At 34.1% G+C, this 23,594-nt stretch overlaps 1 protein-coding gene across 1 annotated transcript; it reads right to left on the minus strand.

The window, feature by feature from the left end:
* Positions 1-1,506: 1,506 nt before the first annotated feature.
* Positions 1,507-23,498, minus strand: TSPAN19 (tetraspanin 19). The gene is made up of 9 exons (XM_054442443.2): positions 23,445-23,498; positions 17,070-17,162; positions 16,907-16,979; positions 15,077-15,201; positions 10,490-10,564; positions 6,817-6,927; positions 4,666-4,809; positions 3,110-3,193; positions 1,507-1,746 (listed from the first exon to the last, which is right to left on the minus strand). The coding sequence occupies exons 2-9, from the start codon at positions 17,133-17,135 to the stop codon at positions 1,678-1,680; spliced, it is 747 nt and encodes a 248-aa protein (XP_054298418.1). The 5' UTR covers positions 17,136-17,162; positions 23,445-23,498; the 3' UTR covers positions 1,507-1,677.
* Positions 23,499-23,594: the final 96 nt, after the last annotated feature.

The following is a 23,594-nucleotide window of genomic DNA, read 5'->3' on the forward strand; positions in this document are numbered from 1 at the left end:
AACAATTTTAAAATATTCTACTTACATAGTACCATCTCAATATAACCCTGATTTTTGAAGCATAATTAAAATGGGGAGCCTGAAGCAAGTTAAATGTGTTTGTGTAAATGATATGACCATTTGAAGGGAAAGTCAGAATTAGGTGTTATCCTAGGTTCTAATTCACTGTTTCACTTCCGATCCAGATTAATTTTTAGGCCTTTCCAAATGTTCTATCTCAGATTTAAAGAAAAAAAAAAAAAACAAGATTAAGAAGAGAAACATGATTCTGATCTACTCTATTTCGTTTTGCCAAATAAGTAGTTATTATATTCAAGGTATAAAGCAACTTCCTTCAAAACAATATTCCCTAGAATCATAAAGGTGATTGATTCAGTCAGTGGTGCATATAATTTTTGAATTAACTGTATTAACTATGAATAGGCAATGTACTATACACTTTCTTGATGTAAAATCAAATAATCTATAATATTTATTTGATTAACAATAGTTTGGTTTTCAATTCCTAAGAGAGAGATTTTTGCTGTCAGTGTGTTCCTGTGACATACTTTAGAGAAAACGGAAATTTGAAGATGAGTTTTAAATCCCAACAGAATATTTCCCAAAGAATAGAAGATATATCTACTTGACATATCTAAACCTAAAGAAGGTTTCATTGAGGAAAATGGTTATTGTATTTTCTTTTGTGCTGACATTAAAAAGTCCATAAGTCTCTGAAACCTTCAATGTTCTAAATAGATGGATGAAAAGAGATATGATTGAATTCATAAATGAGAGAGAGCTTTCTATAGGAGTTGGAGCAATGCAGGATCTTCAGTTAATCTATCTTTTCTTCATGTCCTCAAGGTCAAGACAGCCTTTTGCTATTAAGGACAACAATAATAGTACCTCATATCTGTATAGCACTTTTTACTTTTCAAAGAATTTATTTTTCTCACAGAATCTTTGTTAGGAAAATAGGACAGATAGGTTATTTTGATATTTTTCAGAGAATTGTGTACACATGCATTGAATACAATTTAAGGAAAAAGAGAAGAAAAATCAGCTAGTAAAATGTATGGGATTTCAGTATTTAGAATGGATTATTTTTACTACAGTTAAAACTTCACTGTTATTTTAATATTGTGTTATTGCCATAAAAGTATAACCAAGCCTTTAATTTTAAGTTTATTATCCACTTGCAAACATTATCAGGAAAGACAGATAAATGATTTAGTACAGATGTTAGTGTCATGAAGATTTAGTACAGATGTTAGTGTCATAAAAGATTTTTCTTTTAAATGTCCTATAAAATCAGTATTGTTTTCTTAAGATTTGCAAATAAAAGGTATATGATATGATTGATTACTTAATTAGTATTTTCTGAACATCATATAGGTATTTTCTCTACGAAAGAAACTCAAAACATATGGTGATACTTTTGAATTTTGTATATATGATAGTACCCTTTAAATTCAGGTGAACTTCTGAACTGCAGAATTTAATATTTTGAAAAACAAAATTAATAAAATTTCATGAATGTTTTATTTTAGTATTCAGTAATTCAATATTACATATAATCAATAATTTGAATAGATCTGTTATTTAATATAATTCAAAACGTTTTTGGAATAAAGTAATATAATGTGATTTTTTAAGAATTAACTGGTTTCTTCTGAACACATTGAAATCCAAAGGTCACATTTCTGCATGGATTATATTCTTGATGTGTTTGAAGAAACAAACTGTTAATGAGACTTGGAAAACCTGGAAGAAAAGGGAACAATAAGAGATCAAAATTTAATCAATGATAAGAGTAATTTGCAAAGTTAACACTATATAGTCACCAAAATGTGTATTGTAAAGGGAAAAGGGATCAAAACTGGTGAGAAAATTTCAGAATAAGGTACATACAGTTGTGAATAGGAAGTCTGCAAAATGAGTCTTCAAGAATAACCCACCTGTTACCAAGTTCATGTATAGAGGAGAATAAGGAAAAACCTTTAAGTTTTAATTACATTAGCTATCACTGAGCTACATGCCTGGACAAACTGCTGATGGTTTTCTTGTTGTTGTTGTTCGATATCTTTCTAACTATGTCATTAAATGTACAAAACTGCTTCTTTTTTTTTTATAGATAATGAAAGGTGGCTTGTAAAGGGCAGAAGATAAAATGGAACGTGGATATTACCTCTGCAGTTTTGTCTTAAGATATTCCAGCATGAACACGATAGAGAATAAACATTTAAAAACAATGATATTAATGTGTATAAAGAATGTCTTGGTTTACTACCATTCTGAGACGAAAATTGTTACCAATTGAAGAGATGAAAACTTAGGTCAGGGGCTTCATGGATCTATACAAAGTCAAATGCAGAATCCTTATTCTATCTCTCAAAAAACGCAGTATTTGCTTTAGTGGCATAGTCCCCACTATAACACTCTATTTACTCTCACAGTTTCTTTGAATCCATAGCCTGCGCTTATTCTTAATAGTCTTCACTGAGACTGAAGAATAGCGTCTTGCTTCTGAAACTTAATTCTGCAGTGGACGCCTTCAGGTCATGGAATGTGTCTATTTTGCGTCTCATTGTATATTCAACATCTAGTACAGTACATGACACACAGTAAATGCCCCCCGTCCCTCCAAATACATTGAATGAATGAACATATGAGTGAATAGTGGATCTTACTAAAGTCAAACATCTGCCTAGATTTCAGAAGTCTGGCAACTTGCAGACTGCCCAACATGGTACTCTTACTGCCAATATATGAACATATATATATATATATATATGCACATACGCACACACACACACACACACAAAGATATATATACATCTATAGATCTATCTATACGTATATAAAGAAAGAAAGATAAAAATATACATAGGTACTAGATATCTCAAAGTAATAAAATCACTACCTCCAGGATGACCACTTATTAATAGGCTCCCCCGACCTGGCTGATTAAGGAATCACCTATAGAACTCTTGGATGTAAAGAGCCTCAAAGTCCTGGCTCTATTATATGAACTTATCTGATTAGGTCTCCACCTGATTGCTCTGCAGTCTATTCTGTATAGTTTATACGTAATATTTTTCATTTTAACATATGAACAGAAGCTTACCTCTGAAGTTAAAAGTCCAAAGTTAATTCCAATTAAGGTTAACACATTAACATTATACCATGCACTGATTTTATTTTCACAACCCTAAGAAAAAGAAGTTATTCAGATGGACATGGAGATGGAAATAATCTTATACATAAATCTTTACAGAAAATAAAAGGTAAACAGAGATTAGTAATTTACCAAAGTCTAAATAGTAAGTCAATATCTAACTGGCGAACTGGACTTTTAGTCCAGAAAGCTTTCTATAGCAGCAGGACACCTCAGTTGCTAATTTTAAAATTGCTAAGATGTTATCATGTAATTAAAATCAGAAATTTATTACATTTTAGGAAGAGATTTTCTCTTCTGCAGACTATTGTAATTCATCAGGATACAGTAATTTCCCCACCTACCCACCAGCAATACCTCCAGTGGAGGCCTGAAAACACAGACAATATCAAACCCTAAATATATTACATGTCTTCCTATAGAAACATATATATAATAGAGTTTAATTTATAAATTAGGCACAACAAGAGATTAAAACAATAACTAATAATAAAATAGAACAATTATAACAATATGCCAGCATCACTATTCTTACACTTTGGGGTCATCATTAAGTAAATTAAGGGTTCTTGAACACAGGCACTGTGATACCTCAACAGTCGATCTTATAATGAAGATGACTACTAAGTGACTAAGAGTGGGTAGCATCAGCAGCATGAATACACTGGACAAAGGGATGACTCATGTCCCAGGAGGGACAGGGCAGGAAGACACAAGATTTCATCATTCTACCCAGAACAGTGTGCAATTTAAAACTTATGAATTGTTTATTTCTGGAATTTTCCACTTAATATTTTCAATGGTTGAACTCTCACAACGTGAAACTGCAGATAGGGGCAACTACTGTACATACCACCACCTAAAATGGTTATTTCCCAAAGAGTAGATTTTTTTTAAAGTAATGTTCCATTTATTTATGAATTAATTATGCAATTGAAACAATACATCTTAAGATGAGAATAAGCTTAATATGTAAACTGTACAAAGTATTAGCAGTTCTTGGGATGGAAAAATCTAGTTATCAGTATCCCACACCTGTAAATCGCAGTTGCTACAGAGAACCCTTTACTCTTGCTTCTGCCACACTTACTTGAACACCACATTCATCATTGCTGGGGTCCACTCCCTTTAGTTTTTGCCTATTCTTTTACTCCTGGTGTTTTAGCTCCCTTTCCAATCTTATGCACCAAGGCTTTGACAAAAGTGCCTCCTTTTTCTGCAAGACTTCTCAAGGAAGGTTGGGGAGAAAGACTGATGATATCCCAAGTTCCAAGAATACATAAATCATATACTCCCAGGAAATTTATTTACTTTATGTATTATACACTGGAAATAACACTACAATTTACCTAATTACGTGTTCAACTTAGGGAAGTGGATTAAGAATGTAGCCACCGTCAACAACATTATTTTTATATAAAAATTTGCTCAGAATTCTAAATTGACTTGCAAAATAAACAAACAAAATACTATAAATACTTAGAGAAGCCTAGATTTATCTTTACCTCGAGGTAAGTTGCATTCAGTGGCTCATTACAAAACCACTTTCTTAAAGTTGACTTTGTGCAAGAACATGGCACCTGTTCTGAATTTTCTTTGTTCTTATTCTTTATCCAGTCTGTGTAATTATGTTGGCCACAACACTGTAACTAGGAAAAAGCTTATATGAATTTTACCATAAAATGTTCAAAATGCAGTTAATTATATGAGATTAATATTGAAGTGGTTTTTGTGATGAAGATAACTCATTCATTTTTCCCCAAGAATATGTCATGAATTAAATAAATAAGTATATTTGTGTTTATTTAATTCATTAGTTTGTTTCTGCTATTATTGTTGTCAGCCATAGATAAAGATCTCTGCTCACATTCGTGGCTTGTGGTTGGATAGAATTATTACATCTGAATTTTATCCAGGATAGAAGATATACTTGATATGCTTACGTATAAATGATGCTTAGGACCATAATATGAAACAATCACTGGAGCCATATCTTGCTCCTAACTGTAGCAGTTCTCTTTGTGTTTAAAAAATATGCAGTCATAAATGTTTGGTATACCTAAAAAGAGATTCAGGGTAATATCTACTTTTCTAGGATTAATGTGAGATGTTAACTTTCAATTTTGTATTGTGTGAAAATTACCATAAAGAATCAAAAGAGGAAAATAAAAATAGTCATAAAATGATCCAACTTTTAAGAAATGTCTCATTTGCAGTGCTGATTCTGGAATCCTATCAAAAGCAGAGTTAGGAGGATATGAAAGAATCTGTTTACATATTTGTCACTTAGGAAATAAGAGAAAGGTGAAGTAATTGTTTTCTAAACTTTCATGGAAAATGATAACATTAGTACTGCCTAGGTTTACAATATATACCAACAATCTACAACAATTCTAGGAAATGCTGATAACCAAAATAGTGATTGAGAGTTAGGTTACTGAAAGTTAGTTTAAACAAACAAACCTACATATATTATCTCAGTTATATTAATGGCTAGGAATTGAAAGCTGGAATTTCACTAATAGTAGTGATATGATATACAGAATCGTTTCCTCATCATTTTCTGCCCATAGGAAGGTTCACTCCTCTGCTGTAAGTTGTAATGCAGTCTGAAAATACAACACATGTACGGATCACATACATAAGAGAAAAAGACGATGAGTAAAAGTATTTGTAATAACATTTCAATTCTCTTAAAATGTATTTCCGTTATCATATATACTAAAAATAAAACCTTTTTTTTATGTGAGGCATATAATATAGCAGTAAAAAGTACAGAATCTAGTGCTAGATTGTGTGGGTTTGAATCTTGGCTCTGCCACTTATTAGCTGTGCAATCCTCATTAAATTACTAAATTTCTCAGTTTTTCATCTATAAAATGAGGATAACAGTTCCTGTGTTATAGGGTTGGGAGGACTGAATTAGCTAATATATGCAAAGCACTTATAAAGAAGTCTGGAACTATGCAAATGTTTGCTATTTTTTTAATTGGGCACTTACTATATTCCAGGTGCTGATCTATTTCTGTAAACCATTTGGCTGACAATACCCTTCTCTTACCCTTCCACTGCACCTGTCTGGAAAAATCTGCACTGTAAAATAATAATCTTAAAAAATTAGCTAAAAAAGGTTAGTTGCATTTATACCCTGGATCCAAGCCTTTCTATATATTCTATATATTACTTCATTTATTCCTGCCAACCAGAGGTAGAGGTTAGTATGCCCATTTTATGAATGTGGAACTTGGAGTTTAAGAGGGTTACTTGTCCAGAACCACAAAGCCATTGCACAGCAATCCTGGTATTCAGACTCAAATGGTAACCACCATGCTGCCAGCAGAGACTACTGCTTAAACTTATCTCCCATCAGGTGCAGCAGGATAGACTATCCCACTTGGCAAAAGACCAGCAGCACTTTTCCAGGTGAAACTAAGTTAAAATGCACATCCATTAACACAGGAAAGAAGATAGGAGTTACAAAAGGAGGATATAACTCAAGATTTGTAAGTGTGGAGAATGCCCTTTTTGCCCAGTTTGTTTGAAAGAAATACAACAAACTCTCACTCCTCTGCCCCATCCTCTACCCTGACGTATTCTCTCTTCTGTCCCACAGTGGTCAACACTGACATCTAACTTTTTAGTTAATTTCATCTTACTGTTTTCTGTAAGGCATTCAGAATAGTCCACTTGGTTATATCTTCAGGCTTATCTTTAGATCCATACTCAGAAATGACAAAATCAATTTCGTCATGCCATAGTTGCTGAACCTGTAGAAAATTGTATTAAAAATGAAAATTTCATAGGAATTTATCCATAAACATTTCATAGAAATTGTTGGTTCCTCAAGAGTACCATCATGAAGAGAATATTCAATATTATTTTTCTGTTTTCTGTTTATTTCTTTTTAAAATAACTTTTTAACACTTTCAGTGGATATCAAAGCATATGGTTTTTCAATTCGTAATCTATAGGAAGAATATATTTGGCTCATTTTACAATTAAGGAAGAAGTAATGTGCTATTCTCATGCATAATTAAGGAAAATTTCTTCTCATACTCTCAGGAAAAAAACTGTAAAAGTATTTTATATAACCCAAAAAAGTTTGTTGAGTGTCTTTTCAATGGACACTAGGCTTTTTCTGGCAAACTTCAACATTCCTTGATTCTGTGGGGGTCTGTACTGTACTTTTCATGGTTTATAATTTATTTTACAACTTTAGAAGTTGTAGAAAACTATAGTTATGCAAGTTATACTTGGTCGGACAAATGTACATTTTTCTCAGTGAAGGTATATTTAATTCCTTCTCTCTCCAAGCCTGTTTTGCATCTATTAAGTGATGGCCTATATAAATGTCCTCTTTGGATTCTCCTTTGAATTAGTTTTATATCATACTTGTTCCCTCATTAATTAAGATGTTAAATAAAATAATTGACTTCTGAAATCTACTGTATATTTCTACAAAAATTATGATTTTTAAATTTTAAATATTATCCTTTCATAATACTATCAGGGCTCAGAATACAACAACTCTAAAATATAGCATCTTCGTATGCTGAGTATTTTAAGCTCAAGGAGATTGAGAAAACTGCAGAAGCAGGAAGGTCACTTTCTGACCTTCTCCTGCCTTTCTCCCATGAGGCAGGTCATAAAAGAATTCTCTGACCCATTTCACCTGAAGATATAGCATCAGATCCTCATTCCAGAGGGGTCCTGTTGTATGTGCAGAAGCCAAGAAGCATCTGAACAGACAGGCCCTGCTAAATTTCCCCCAGTTTATTACCATTAGATTATATGCTTTTGTCCTCCAGTCACACTTTCACATGACTGTCCACAAAAATAGATTTCCTTGGATCTTTGAGTCTTTATTTTTTGGTTAAGTAAATTTGTTACGCTTTTCATTTGTTAGTTTGTCTTTTGTTAAAGGGATCTCAGCCAAGAACCTTGTGATGAATGAGATATAACTTTTTCTCTCCTACAATACAAAAATGATCAGATTTGGATGGGGATAAACAAAACTCTGCAATTTCAAAAATCTAGGTAATGCAAAGGTAGAATGATTGTTGTAGTAACTTAAGCATTTACAAATTTATATAATTTTTTATAACAAATTACTAATTTGGTCCTCAATAATACCAAAAGGTAGGAAGAATAGATATTATTACTGTATTATGAATGGGAATACAGACACTCAGAGAATTTAATTATTTACTTTTGTTTACAAGGAGCTGAGACTTTTAAATATGATTATTTGAATACTAGTCTAAGGATTTTTACTGAATTATGCTCTCTTTGACAATAAAAACTAAGTAACTGGTGGGAATATCACAGTAATTATAAAAGGCATGTAAGCTAGAATCTTACTTAGTTACTTATATATCTGTATTTTAACACATTTAAGAAGATTAGAATAATGAATAGGAGAATTTAGATCTACTTTATACTGTTCATTTTTATTTAGAATAAATAAAATACGTAGTGCTGTTGGCAGTGTGTGGGGGATGAAACTTATGGCCTCGTTTTGTTTCTAAAACATTATTTGGGAAATCCAGAGTGCATATAAATGACTATTTCATACATAAGTACTTTCATAGGTAACCTATGTGACTAATGTATAAATAAAATTCCCTTATGCTTACTCAATTTGGTAAGCATCTATTAAAGGCCTAGTGTATCTTCCACACTGAGTTAGGTACTGTAAATGACATAAAAGATTTAGAGGCTCTTAAGAACTTAATCCAGTTTGAATGCAGAAGACAAATTGATGTAAACAAAGCTATTAGCTCTGGGGTCAGCTAATGAGTATTTGAGTCTAGGCTCTGTCATTTGGCCATGAAATACTTTAACAAGCATTTCTCATCTCAAAGCCTCAGTTTTCTCTTCTATAAAGTAGGACTTACAGTGCATCTTTAGGGGTTGCTATGAGGATTAATAATACAATGCCTATAGTGTTTATCACAGTCTCTGGCACATGGTAGTTATTAATCAGTTCTTATTTCTAATATATAGAGAGATACAGGATATAGAGAGATACAGGAGTGTGTGCATAACATTGAAGCAAATATGGGTGACTGATAAACTATATTTACATATTGATAGCTTTCATGTGTCATATTTATGTTCTATAATGAGGTTGAAATTTTGAGGATGACAGATTGGGATTTGGTGTTTTGCCAGCAAAACAGCTTTCCAAAACTTACCTGCTGCAGCTAACATACCTTTAAAACTCACACACACACGCACACATGCGTGCACACACACACACACACATTTTAGATGTGAAGAAAAGTAATTTTAGTTCTAAATGCCAGGCCATTAACAGTAGGCACTGGATGATGAGCTGTCTAGTAAAGAATGAAGTTGGAGGGCAATGGCGTCATACAGAAAAGATTGTTTTTGAACTTTGGCCATTACAGAAGAGTATAGACAGATATAAAGAAAATCTAGGAACCATATAAATTAATCAGGAGATCCTTCAAGATTAATTAAGGCAAGGTAAGAGAACTCTTGAGTAGCTACTTTAAAACTGAAACTTGATAAATTGTCAGTTAATGACAACCCTGTAAGGTAGGTAGGTATTAATTATATTTTACAGATAAGGACATAGGCTCAGAGCTGTAAAGCAAGTTGTTGATCCCTAACCATATTCATATCTGTATGACTTCAAGTACATGTTCATTTTACTATAGGACGATTAATCTCCCATGATATAAGACAGACCTTGACTGAACTGAAATACTGAAATGTCTTAAAGGATTAAAAGTAACTGTAGGTTGTAATAGGTAAGTTTTGTTGACCAAAAGTTTTTTCAGGCTTATTATATGCTTTTTTGAACTAAATTTGATAAACCTAAATCTTGCTCTAATTAATCACTCATCACTCTACCTGTGGAAAATATAGGAATTACTCAGTATGTCTTGTTTAAGTGAAACTGCTAAATTTCAAATTAGTTAGAGTCTAAGTTTGTTTCTTTGCAAAAACATAATACAGTGATTGGGTCAGTAGTGGTAGCCAGAGTTGGTAGGAGGAGAAGGTAAAAATTTGAACTCCTAAATCTCAGTACCACCTCCTCTTCCTCAATACTGTTTGATATTTAAAGCTACTTTCTAATCATATGCAAACGGAGTTAAAGGCAAGTTCCCCTGTCTACCCTTTTCAATGTGACTCCTGGCCCCTTCCTATATTCTAGTACTTTCGTTGAATATTATTTTCCCCTAAAGAAATTTACCTTTGGCTTTTAATATAGGATCAATGATCTCAATACTCTAAGGTATCCAATTTCCTTTAAACTTCAAATAACAGGATGTATTGAAAAGGATTTACTTTCCATACCTCCTCTTTCTTTGTGACGATGAATGCTGAAAGTACAACCTGAACAGCAAAGGCCCATGTTATCAATACTGCATACTAAAACAAAAGAAAAATAGAGATGATGACTATGCTACTAATATATGTTTTGTGTGCTCAAATAATGGGAAAACACACACCATTGGAAATATGCAACCATAAAGTATATATGGGTATTTCTGAGGCTTCCTGCCTTCATAAATATGAATGAAATTAGTGAAATAGCAAGGCAAAGTAAAAAACAAATGAACATTTGGATAAGAGCAAGAGAGAAAGAAGTGATAGTAATTAATGAGCACCTTGGTCCAATAGAGTTGTCGATGACGCCATCTTAATTCAGTTCTAAAACTATTATAGGGTGAATTTAATTATCTTCACCTCACATTATTTTGCTAAAACTAAAGACTCACTAGATTTCTGATATACTATTTAAACTTATGCAGAAAGTAGAACGTATAACAAAAGCAACTGCAATAAACTTAATTCTGTACGTATACTTGGGCTATTTCCTGAAAACTGAAAATACTTGTATCCAAACCAAATAAAATAATTTTTACATTTATTAGACTAATTTTTTTAAAAAATATATGGCCAATTTATTCTTCTTTATCATAGCTGTTGTCAACCTAAAAAAAAGGCACAAAAGAAAATTATCTCTAAATATGTTGAGTTATTCAAGAATAAGAAATAAAGATTATAGTCCACATTGCATGAAATGGTAAACTACCAGTTCATTCTGTGAGGAGAGGGTAGAGAGAAGCATTTAGTAGCAAAACGGGCGAGATTTACATAAACTGCTTAGAAACAGAGTTTATTGGTTCTAAAGATTCAAAGCCAGAGTTGTTGCCAGTTCACTGGTAGAGATGCCATGACTGGTCAAGTGCTCTTCCAAGAACATCTTATCTGAATTACTGCAGTCCTAAGGAATATCTAGCCATAAACCTTATAAAGGCAGGAGATGACTGAAGACAGTCTCTAGCTGGGAGTTTTCAGAAAGTCCTTAGAAACAGTATTTATTTCAGACACGTAAGCATGAGCCTCCTCTCCTTTAGACTTTCCTGGCTCTATTTTGTCTGGGTCTGACAAAAGTGATTTCCTGCTGGTAACTGCAACTTTTACACAGCACATATTAATATATAAGATTTAGAATTTGGCTGGGCACAGTGGCTCACAGCTGTAATCCCAGCACGTTGGGAGGCTGAGGTGGGCAGATCACTCTAGATCAGGAGTTCAAGACCAGCCTGGCCCACATGGTGAAATCCCTTTCTACTAAAAATACAAAAATTAGCCGGGCATAGTGGCTCGCACCTGTAATTCCAGCTACTTCGGAATCTGAGGCAGGAGAATCGCTTGAACCCGGGAGGCAGAGGTTGCAGTGAGCCAAGATTGCGCCACTGCACTCCAGCCTAGTGACAGAGTGAGACTCCATCTCAAAAAAAAAAAAAAAAAAAAAAAGAAGATCTAGAATTCATAATAATTTTAAAAGTAAGTGGTCTGAATATTTACTAGGCAAAATATAAGTACTAATGATTTACTGTATTATTTATTTATTTTTTACTTGGCCCTCACAGAGACAAAAATTACTTAATTATATATTTTATATTTTATACATCTAATACTTTAAAATATCAGACCAAAATTTTCTTCTTCAGATGTTATGTTTCCTAGTTTCAGAGAAAAAAAAATTCAGAGACAAAAATGTAGTCTTTACATCTATTTAGAGGTTTAGATTTTTAACTTCTATGTGCAATATCTCACTTAATCTTATACTAATAAGGGATTGATAGAGGCAGGAAAAATTGTATGAAGCCATTATTTTTTTTTTGAGATGGAGTCTCGCTCTGTCGCCCAGGCTGGAGTGCAGTGGTGCCATCTCAGCTCACTGCAACCTTCGCCTCCCGGGTTCAAGCGATTCTCGTTCCTCAGCCTCCCTAGTGCTGGGATTACCAGTGCCCACCACCACACCAGGCTGATTTTTGTATTTCTAATACAGATGGGGTTTCACCATGGTGGCCAGGCTGGTCTCCAACTGCTGACCTCAGGTGATCTGCCCACCTTGGCCTCCCAAATGGTTGGGATTACAGGCGTGAGCCACCACACCCGGCATATAAAACAATTTTTAAAATTATTGGGTGTCTTAGATTAGAGTAGGAGCATGTAAAATCACCTTTAAGACATGGAATAGCTTTTTTTGTGTGTGTGGCGGGGAGGTGGGGGATGGAGTTTCGCTCTTTTTGCCCAGGCTGGAGTGCAATGGCATGATCTTGGTTCACTGCAACCTCCGCCTCCCGGGTTCAAGCGATTCTCCTGCCTCAGCCTCCCAAGTAGCTGGGATTACAGGCACCTGCCATCATGCCCAGCTAATTTTTCGTATTTTTAGTAGAGATGGGGTTTCCCCATGTTGGCCAGGATGGTCTCGATCTCTTGACCTCGTGATCCGCCCGCCTTGGCCTCCCAAAGTGCTGGGATTACAGGCATGAGCCACTGCACCCGGCCCAAGACATGGAATAGCTTTTAGGCCTATAATATTTGCCCATAAGTTGACTGTGTGAATTAATTTGGTTCAGGGAAAGATATACCCATCAGAAAAATATTGGTAAATTCAGAGGAGAATAGCAAAAGTGTCACAATGGCCAAATTAGCAATACCCTTCCATGGAATGTCTAAAAGGAATGGTGGTATCTTGGTTCCAGGCCCTAATCTGTCAGATCCTATGTTCATGTATATCCTTATGATGGCGTCTATCAGGCTTTCTCATTTAGATGCCATTAATGCTTGAATTAGATGAGGCAGAAACTTAGGAAATGTTTGTTTTACTCCCTTTACTTTCCCCCTTCATTTCCTATCCCCTGCCCGCTACATTGTATAAATAGTAGACTCTGCATTTCCTTTGCCTACATGGAAATTTGTGACAAGAAGAAAAAATCAAGATTTTCTTGCAAGCCATTTCTGTTCTGGTTTTTATAACCAAAATCTGAAGCTCAGTGAGAAAATTATGCTAAGGATCCTGGAAAGAGAGAAAGATAAGATTTGAGAAGAGAGGGTTGGCCTTGGAGGAGAATAAGAAGAAAGAGTAAAGTCTCTTCTTAGACTAAAAAGGTTTTGAGGTGGAATCTGGAAGTCTGTGGGTTTCCAGAGCAACAGAACATAGTCCTTGGAATCCTGGCACTGCCCAGGTAAGGTGGTAAAACCCCAGAGGGAAATCAGGGTCCATACCTAAAATGCTGGTGCCAGGGTAATATTCAAATAGTAGTAGAAATTACTATTAATAGGCAGCAACTGATTCCTATGCCAGGTGTACCTCCTAATTGCTGTGTCACTAGGGAGGTCTGACTGCCTTAGGGAAGGAAGACTGAAGGAATGGAACTGAGGTACTGGTTATTTACCAATATTTCACAAAAGGGTTTCACTGATATGCCTGTACTGGTAAATACTGGATGAATAGCAGCCCTACCTTTGCCACTCATGGCCATTCAAAGAGCAGAGTGAGTAGACCTGAAGGGACCACGTGAGCTGGGAAAGTGAGTGTGTTTGTGGTAACTGGCATAGACTGATAACTAGTGTCCAGGGTGACCACCCAGACTTTCAGTGCTCCATAAAAGCTGAGTATCTCTGCATTCTTCCTTGTAAGGGACAAAATGACAGCAGCTGAACTTTCTATCTGCTTGGCTGCAAATTAAAATCAATTTGATTTAGAGAAAAATGTAAAGGCTACATTTCATCTGAGTGTGTGAATTGTGATCCATAACTGCCACATGTATGGTAATTGGCTCATGTCCAGGTCAGTACTCTGGAATATAATTTGCCTTTTCATGTTACAAGCCTCAAGAGAAACAGTGCTCAAGCCAGATGCTAGAGTCTGCCTCTTTCAGTAATTATAGTCCTCTTTTAAAAATAACAATTTGTGATCTCAATTATAAGTTACCTTTCATGGCAATGGTAGACACTATTATTAAAGAGGGGAGGAAAAGAGTGGGGCAAAGGTTGAAAAGTAACTGCTGGGTACTATGTTCACTCACTAGCTGGGTGACAGGATCAATCGAATTCCAAACCTCAGCATCGTGCAGTATACTCATGTAACAAACTTGCACATGTACCCTGAATATACAATAAAAGTCGAAATTATAAAAAAATACATACATACCTAAGTTACCTTTCCGCGTGCCACGCCCACAAAGAGAAAAATGTGCTGACTATAGATCATGTTTCTTTTTCCCTGGTAAGCTACATTGCTCATTGACTTGAATACACTTTATTCTAATTCTAGTCTTCAGATTCTTAAGTTTGGTGAATTGTAGTTCACCCTAGGAGATGGAGAGTCCTATTGACTCTGTGTTGAAAATTAAATGTCCAAATGTTTTGAGGTACAGATTCAATTCATAGAAAACTCACTAAGAAAATCCTATCTGCAAAAGTGACTTTGTTGGAGGGAGGAGGGTGTGCTTCATTTGAATTACTCTAAGGACATACTCTACTGCAGTGCCATGCTAATATAAATCAGTATTCATTTGTGTAACTTAGATACTTAAAAATCTAAGATAAAAATTCAAACTATTGACGTGAAATACATACCACAATTAGGAGCCATCTGATTTCGTTGTGAATTCCTATATAACCTAATAGACAAAAAAGAACAGTAGACGATCCCATTCCAATCAAAATTTGAGAAATAGATACTATGAAGTGATTATTTTCATCTGTGAAAAGTACAAAATTACTTATTATGAAGTGGTATTTTATATGAAGTGGTATTTTATTTATTTTCTATTTAAGAATAATTACAGCAATCAAAAGTTTTTCTGAGCAGCTGTTGCCAAACCACTAGGATTCTCTGCCTCTCTCTGTCTCTCAATTTTTGACCTCATGTACCAGCTCTTACTTTTAGAAACAACCTTTCTTCCTTTTCTGACATGAAGAGAATTTCTTAAATTTCAGAAGATCGCTTTACCCTTATCCTCCTTGTCTTCCATGATAGAATAATTTTTTTTCTAAGATTTCATCTATGTCCAATGTATATTCAAACATTCATGTATTCATTCATTCATCAAAAATCTTTAGAACCTAATATGTGTAAGTTAGATGTATACATCCTGAATTTATTGCTAATATGATCCCTTTCAAACTATATTTTATTTTTCCCCATCTAGACTGTGAGCCTTCAGTGCTAGAGAGTATATATATTTATCCAGTCAACAGGCTGACTGTTGAATGCTTGGTGCTATGGCACAAACAGCAGAACAATAAATGCTCAACAAATAATTGTTTTAAAAAAGAAGGATGACGGATAAATGAATTAAACATGTGGGAGGTGTTATGGGAGAACAGTGTAGGCAGTGCTGTGCTGGAGTGAGCTTGTACTGGTTCATAAAAGCCAATTGTGATATTTTCAGGAAATCTGCAAACCAACTGAATTCACTTTGAAACCTTGAAATTGGCCGTTGAGGAACTGTTTAAACCATGGAAATGGGCAGATGTCATAAATCAATATTCTCTATTCCAGAACTGGTTGTTAAATGTTTGCCGGCATACTACTGGGAACAGAGGCACCTAAACCAGTTGGGGGAGAAGGTTAGAAGGTTTGGGCAAGGCTGCTGGAAAAGGTAACATCTGAGCATAGGCTTTATTGGTCATTGTAAATATCCAGGTTGGAATGGTGGAGCATTTCTGAGACATCCAGCAGCACAGGGTGTGTAAGAAACTCAGCTTTGTTGGCACTTACAGTTTGAGTCAGATGAGACTAAAAATGTTTGCAGGGATGAAGTTATAGGCACTTTGTTTTCCAGTCTTCTTCACTGAAATAAAGCTCCATGTGGATAGGAACTTTATTTTGTTTGCTCACTACCATATCTCAGCTCTTAGGGCAATGACTTACACAGAGAAGATGCTTAGTAATATTTGCTATAGGAGTAAATAGTGGCAATGCGGAGTCAGATAAAAGCTTTTAATAGGAAAGTTACATGGTTAAAATTGCATTTTTAAATTTCCTTTTTAAAGTGACAACTAATAATTGTACATATTCATGGGTGTTGTTTTGATACATACTATATATATAGTGATCAGATGAGAGTAATTAGCATGTTCGGTCACCTCAAATATGTATCATTTTTGTGTGTTGGGAATATTCAATATTCTTCTAGCTATTTGTGACTATGTAATACATTATTGTTAACTACAGTCATCCTACAGTCATCCTACAGTAGAACACTAGAACTTTTTAATTCTATCTAGCTGTAATTTTGTATCCTTTAAAAAATCTCTACAACTGATGAAGACTTTCAGAGGGAATGCTGGACACTTAATAAATTACAGAGAAATACTGCCACCTGCTGAATAAATTGTGTATACAACTGTTTAAAATTGAATGCCTATTTCACTGAGAGAAAAACAAAAATAGATACATACCAAAAGCTGTTAAAAAATTATTTCTATCTAATAAGAGCCACGCACCAAATCCCATGAATAAAAGTCCAAGAACCTAAAAAAAGAAAGTCAATGCTTATTTTTTTTGTAATTGCCAATACAATAGATTACATTTTCTTTACTATATAATTATGAAGATTCTTACCAAGAAAGCTCCATTAATGAGATTAAGAAAGTACTTAATAATTATTGTTTTGTTATTTCTTAACATTCTTTTTCTTCCAAGATACTGATGATTCTGAAAAGACAACCATAACTTTTTTAATAAACATTCTACACAACAACTTTACATATTTCTCCCTACGTATGTCCTTTATTTGCACATTTTTCTTCTCAAATCAATTATCAGTATAACATACTTCCATCTCTAAATGAAAGGATATATTGAAGGTATCTTGAAACTGTACCTTGCCTGCATTTTTTTTTACTAGAGAGTATCTGTACTTAAAATAATAAATATATATCTGCAATGCTTTGACTAGGCAATCAAGACTAAGAAGACATTTGTATAACAAGTCAAGCAGCCTTACTGAACTTGCAGTTTCAAAAAGTATAAGATATTTTGTTTTCAGCCTTATTGTATTTTTAAATTTTTATTTTAATCCTAACCATTAGATGGCCAGGAAAATTTCCAGTCTTATTATACCTTGTTCCCCTGGCTGGAAAGTTTTCCTCGCTTCTGCATGCCCTTCCCCTTTCTCAGAATATTAGCTCCTCACTGAGGTGTTGGTTTGGGGATCTTTCTCTTAACCCAATTTGTTGCCTCTAAAATTTCTTATTAACCGGTCTTCTTCCCCACAGAGAGTCAGGGGTATTTAAGTGGCGAGAGTATGTCTTATATACCATTGTAACCTCCAGGTTTAGCACACAGCAGGTACTTGATATATATTTGTTGAATGCATGAATGGATAGATGAATTAAATTATTTAATCTATAATTTAGTTTGGCATGCAGTATATAAAAAAACTAAAGTAGCTTTCATTAAAACTTATTTTCCAGATAGCCAATTTTCCTAAAACTTTCATGGAAAAATCAATACCTACTCCACTGGTTTTTGGTGCTGGTTAGTAGAGATGAAAGTTTCAAATCTAATCTTGAGTATGTTCCCAGATTTTCTCTTTTCTCTTCTCATTGTTTTAATTCTAACTAGCACTATACTTTTAAACATACTGTAGTTTACAATGTTTTAATATATACAGCGCATGATTGACATGATAGAAACAGATTTAATAAGATTATTTTAAAGCTATTTTTCTGTCCCTAATTAGGCAGAAACCAATTTGTTTGTTGAACTGAAGGATGCTTTGAAAAGTGGAAAAAAAAGAGATGTCTACATTAGTCTATGTACTACCTTCCCTACTTTATCGTAAACCATCTTCCTCGTAAAATCTCCCAGTGTTCTTCTCAGTTTAAGGAGTCACTACAGGTTATATCTTCTACCTATGCTTTGAATTCTCTTGCTGTCATTTGGTTTTTCTACTTTCCATCCTATTATCTTATTCCTTAATTCCTCTAATGCCTGGCATGTTTTGTTGGGACACTCAGTTGGAAAGACTGCATGATTTTTATTTCAGTTTATTTCAAAGATGCTATAAATCTACATTTCTGGTTCCAATTCTATTTACTACCACATGTGGAAAGCTCTCCCACAGCCTGAACAAGAAGACAGGCACAAGGTCTTGGCCCCTGTCTGTGAACAAAAAATAGAATTGAGACTAATGAATCAGAAAGCTCTGTAGTAACTCTGATGTGAAATGTTGAAGGCATGGACTTGAGTGTTGATGTGGTAATAATTAGCATGTTAGGCTGGGTCAAGCTGCAATGCTTTATCAAAGGACCCAAATATAGAAATAAACTTTTATTTATCTCTTAGTTCAAAGTAGGTGATTGGTTCGCTTCTAGGAAATCATGTTAGTAACTTGGAGCTAACTCTGGCCTGTTCAACATGTGGCTTCCAAATTGGCTCCAGGTGCCATCTTTTATGGCTAATAGAAAGGGAAGGGGATGAGTAAACTCAGGCAGGCATCTTTTAAGCAAGTGAGGTTGTTGTACACTTCTCTTCTGTTTATATTCCACCAGCACAGACTTGGTCCCACAGCAATACTCAGCTTCAGTTGAAGGCAACCACGTACCCAGGATAAAGAAAAGAAAATAGTTAGGGTGGTGAAGGCCAAACAAAATGCCCACTGGTCAGAAAAGGCCAACTACAAAAGATAATTAGAAAAAATGAGAGCTTGGATTAAGCTTTAATATGCTTTACTGTGGAAAAGAATCAAAGACAATCAGAAAGATTCATGTAGGATGGGAAAATAAAAGAATAATGGTAATCACTGGAAATTTTAAAATTTAGGAAAATGGTTTAGAAGAAAAAGTCATAAATTCAATAGTTCATGATTGAATTTGAATTGGTAAAGGATATCTGTGGGTTATGTCTCATAAGGACTGTAAATGGAGTGCAGATAAATGGGTAGCATAGGCTGTACAGACTTGAAAGTCATTCATAGAGAACCAATGTGGTGGGTGTGAATGAAAGAGAAGAGGGACTGTCTATAGATGGAAATGGGCAGAGGTTTGATGGCAGAGAATGAAACGATACAATTAAGAATTTGGAATTTTTAAAGCCGACTTTTACAGACTGAGAAGACAATCAAGGCATGATCTCATGGAAACCAATAGAGAAAGACATTTCTAGATCATGGTGTCATATCATGCTGTTATATGGTATAGAAGCCAAAAGGGGTGAGAACTTACTAAGCTCAAATGTAGGCAACATGGTAAGGAAGATGTTTATGGTAATTTCAAAACTGTGGTTCAAGGTTACAAAGTTAAAACACAACAAACTGTGCATCCAAGCAACGATTCAAAGAAGCCCATGACTATGTTTACAAAGAATGGTAAAATGAGATGGTCATGTGTTGGCTTTTTCAGCCATAAGCTCCACATACTGGAAACAACGTCAATGAGAACAATGACGTGCCAACACAAAGAAACACAGTAAGTTAAGTGTAGTTCTTATTTAAATATTTGTAGTGTGAAAGACCTATATTTTCTTTTGCTATAAACAAAGAATTTGTTTCTAACTTAATTAAATAAGGTCCCGGTGGGGCATTTATTTTGTTCAGTTCCTGATTAGTTAATTGATGTTGAAAGCTCAACAGCAGAGATGCTATAGGAATGGACAACTTACAATAATTAATCTATTCACAGGTGTTATTTTTCACTAGTTTAATAAACTCTAATGGCTTCTTGTTATTGTTTTTATATTCTAAGTTCCAAGAGATGGGAACACACAAATGAACAAGTAAGGGAACGTCAAGGAGTCAAATATTAAAACCTGTGGCTGACTCTGAATTATGTGTTGAGGTGGGGACAGGAAATAAAGGAAATAGGAAAGTTTCATAGAGAAGATGATTTTGAGATGACTCTTGAAGGAAGATTAAGAAGGTCCTAGTTAGACAAAAATGGGAGAGAGACAGGAAATATTCAAGACAGAGGGAACATTATGTTCACAAGCTTTACAATGAGGTGTAAGGAGGCATGGATCAGAGTGGCAAGAGATGAAAGATAAGCTAAAGAAGTAGACTCAGTAAAGATTGTGACAAATCTTATATGCTTTACTAAAGATTTTTTTTTCCTGAAGGTAACAGGGAGTCGTAATTCTGGCCTCAATGTGGAAGCCAAATTAGAAAAGACACTTAAGATAGGAGGATAATTTATAAAGCTAATGCACTATTAGTGTTCCTAAAAGAAAAATGTGGTCTAGACTGCAAAATGGCTGTGGGAATGGAAACAGTATCACAATATGAGAGATGTAGTAGGAAGTAGAATTGCCGGCATTGGGATAACCAAAGAATCAAAGATGGAATGTAGTCTGTAGAAACGATGTAATTAAACTTTGAACATTATCTCATATTCTACATTGTCTCATTTAAATTGGTTCCCTTTATCATCGATATTTTGCAAATGCTATTATCCCCAATATCATCAATGAGGAGAGAAAGACTCAGCAAGGCAAAATTACTTGCCAAAGGTCACTTACTTAATAAATGGCAGAGATGAGATTTAAATCCATAGATATAAACCACCCTCTCAATAACTTTCCCAAGCCCCAGTGTCATCATCTGTAAATGCAGATTGTAATAGTACATGCCTCAAAGAGATGTTGTGAAAATTAGATGAGATTATGTTTGTAAAGCTCTTAGCCCAGTGCCTGGCTAGATGTTAGTTATCTCGTTATATCATAAGGCTAGAATCTTGTTATATCATATCTCAGTATAGAAATACTAAGATTATACAAAAGTCATGCAAGTGAGAATGGGGAATGGGATGGAAACTGTGGGAAAGTCACAAATTCTCATTTTTCTGTGAAGTGGTTGGTCACGACAGCAGCTGGGAGGGAGCACAAAGAGAGTTAGAGAATCTGGAGGCTTGAGACACACTTTAAGTGGAACAAGAGAATGAGAGGCCTACGAATACAATATGTGGTACTATGAGCTACACAGTAAATTACTTTTACTCAATAATTACCGTGCCTCAAGAAAATGAAACAAAGAAGTACCTGCTATGCAACTATTTTGAACACAACAATGATATTATGGGATATTTAAATTGTATCACTGCCATATGAAGAATAAAGCAGTTGTTGAAAAATGCTCTTAAACTAAAATGATTTCACTGCTCAACATTTTCAAAGGAATATTAGTCTTGTCAGATAACAAAGAACAGTTATCTCTCATTCGTTCATTCTCTCAATAAATATTTATTATGTACTCTCTAAAGGGAATATGCATTGTTAAGCCAATATTACTATAAATCAACCACACCTAGAAATTGTTTTTAAAATTTAAATGAGATGAAGTTAACATTTTCAAAAGAAACAAAAGTCTACTCAGGTTAAAGAGTCTTAGGCAAACCAATATACTCAATCTGAAGTTACCATTTCTAGGAATAATGCAATTAAAATGGACTTCTGCTAAATACTACATGGTTGATAAACAATAGTGTCAAGTTAAATTTACTTATAATCTACAAATATATTAGATAACTGCTGCCTTTTGTTTATTTTTGATTAGTAATATTCTAGCGAAATTATGACTAATTGATAAAGTTGCCCTTTCTTCCAAAGTAAAAAATCACATGACAATATAAGAGATCTATCACCATGAATTAATTTATCTTCAGAAAAACTTTCAGTGTTTTTCTTTTTTGCTGTCAATATTTGACAAAGTAAGCTTTGAGAAGGAAAGGAACTAAGACATTATTTCCAAAATTATTTGATTACGAAAACTAGTTATTCAAAATTAATTTTGAAATTATTAAAGGATTTATAATTTTTAGAAGTCTGGATAGTTTCATAATCAAAAATTAAACTAATCTTAAGATTCTTACATGTGAACTTCAACACAATATGAAAGTCTATTTTAAATGAAGAGTTTGAGGTTCCAACACAGTAGCTCATACCTATAATGCCAGTGCTTTGGGAGGCCAAGGCGGGAGGATTACTTGAGTACAGGAGTTGGAGGCTACAGTGAGCAATAATTGTACCACTGCACTCCAACCTGGGCAACAGAGGGAGACCCTGTCTCTTAAAAAACAATAAAAAATAGATAATTTCAATAGTCTATAAATCAGCAATAAAACCAAACTTAAAAAAAAGAACAAATTCCATTTGAGCATGAACTTTGATAATGAAAATACTCTGAATTTAATTAGACCTGAAACCAAGTGTAGTTTATTTTTTAAAATCATCTTTCCTGAAAAGGAAACTAACATGTGTGCTTTTAATATGAGAAATCTGTTAACGTCTCACTTTATATTATTAGTTCTTATGTTGATGCAATTCAAGTTTATTGTTACCAGGAAATGTAGTCTTTTTTTTTTTTCCAGAGGCTCAATGAAATATTTGCTTTTAGCTTATTTTATAGTAGATACCTTTTACAATTATGGCTACTTCCTTTTAGAATTTAATGCCTTGTTTGCAAACTGTAAAAGAAAATTAAAGTCAAAAATATGTTATTAATTAAAATATTATTTTGTACCCTATGTATTTGCTCCACAAAAAACTTAATAAATTAAGTTAAAATTAAATAGCATGACATAAACTTAGAAATTAAGGTTTTATATTGAAATACTGTGTGCCAATATTTTCACAGTAAAATAACTCCAGAAAATAATTTTTCAAATTTCTCACCCACATCCCTTCAGTTAGAGGTTTTTGATGGGCATTGATTGATGATTTTTTTCTTTTTTCTTTTCTTTTTTAAAAAACTGTTGTCATGGAAGGCAAACAACTTATTGACTTCTCTTCCATACTTCTAGGTCCCACAAATCACTGTTCAGGATTAAGGGTTTGTGGAATGAACACCTTATACATGGGCAAATCACCAGATGGAAATATAAATATATGTAGCTCAGAAACAATGTAAACAATTTAAAAGTGAGATTATATCTACTTGGGTAATTATAACAAAATTTCATTTTATTAAATATTTTCCAAAGTTACTTAAATATTAAAATCTACCTGTAAAAAAACGTAAGCTCCTCATCCAGTCCCTGAAATGCTGCGTTCGTTTCAATTTAGAATCGAGATTGTTTGTCCTTGTAGAGCACCTGTAGGGAAAAACCGGTCTCTCTTCCTTGGGATTGGCTGTTGCCATGGATACGCTCTGTG

The sequence above is a fragment of the Pongo pygmaeus genome, chromosome 10 (genome assembly GCF_028885625.2).
Source record: "Pongo pygmaeus isolate AG05252 chromosome 10, NHGRI_mPonPyg2-v2.0_pri, whole genome shotgun sequence".
NCBI classification, from domain to species: domain Eukaryota; kingdom Metazoa; phylum Chordata; class Mammalia; order Primates; family Hominidae; genus Pongo; species Pongo pygmaeus.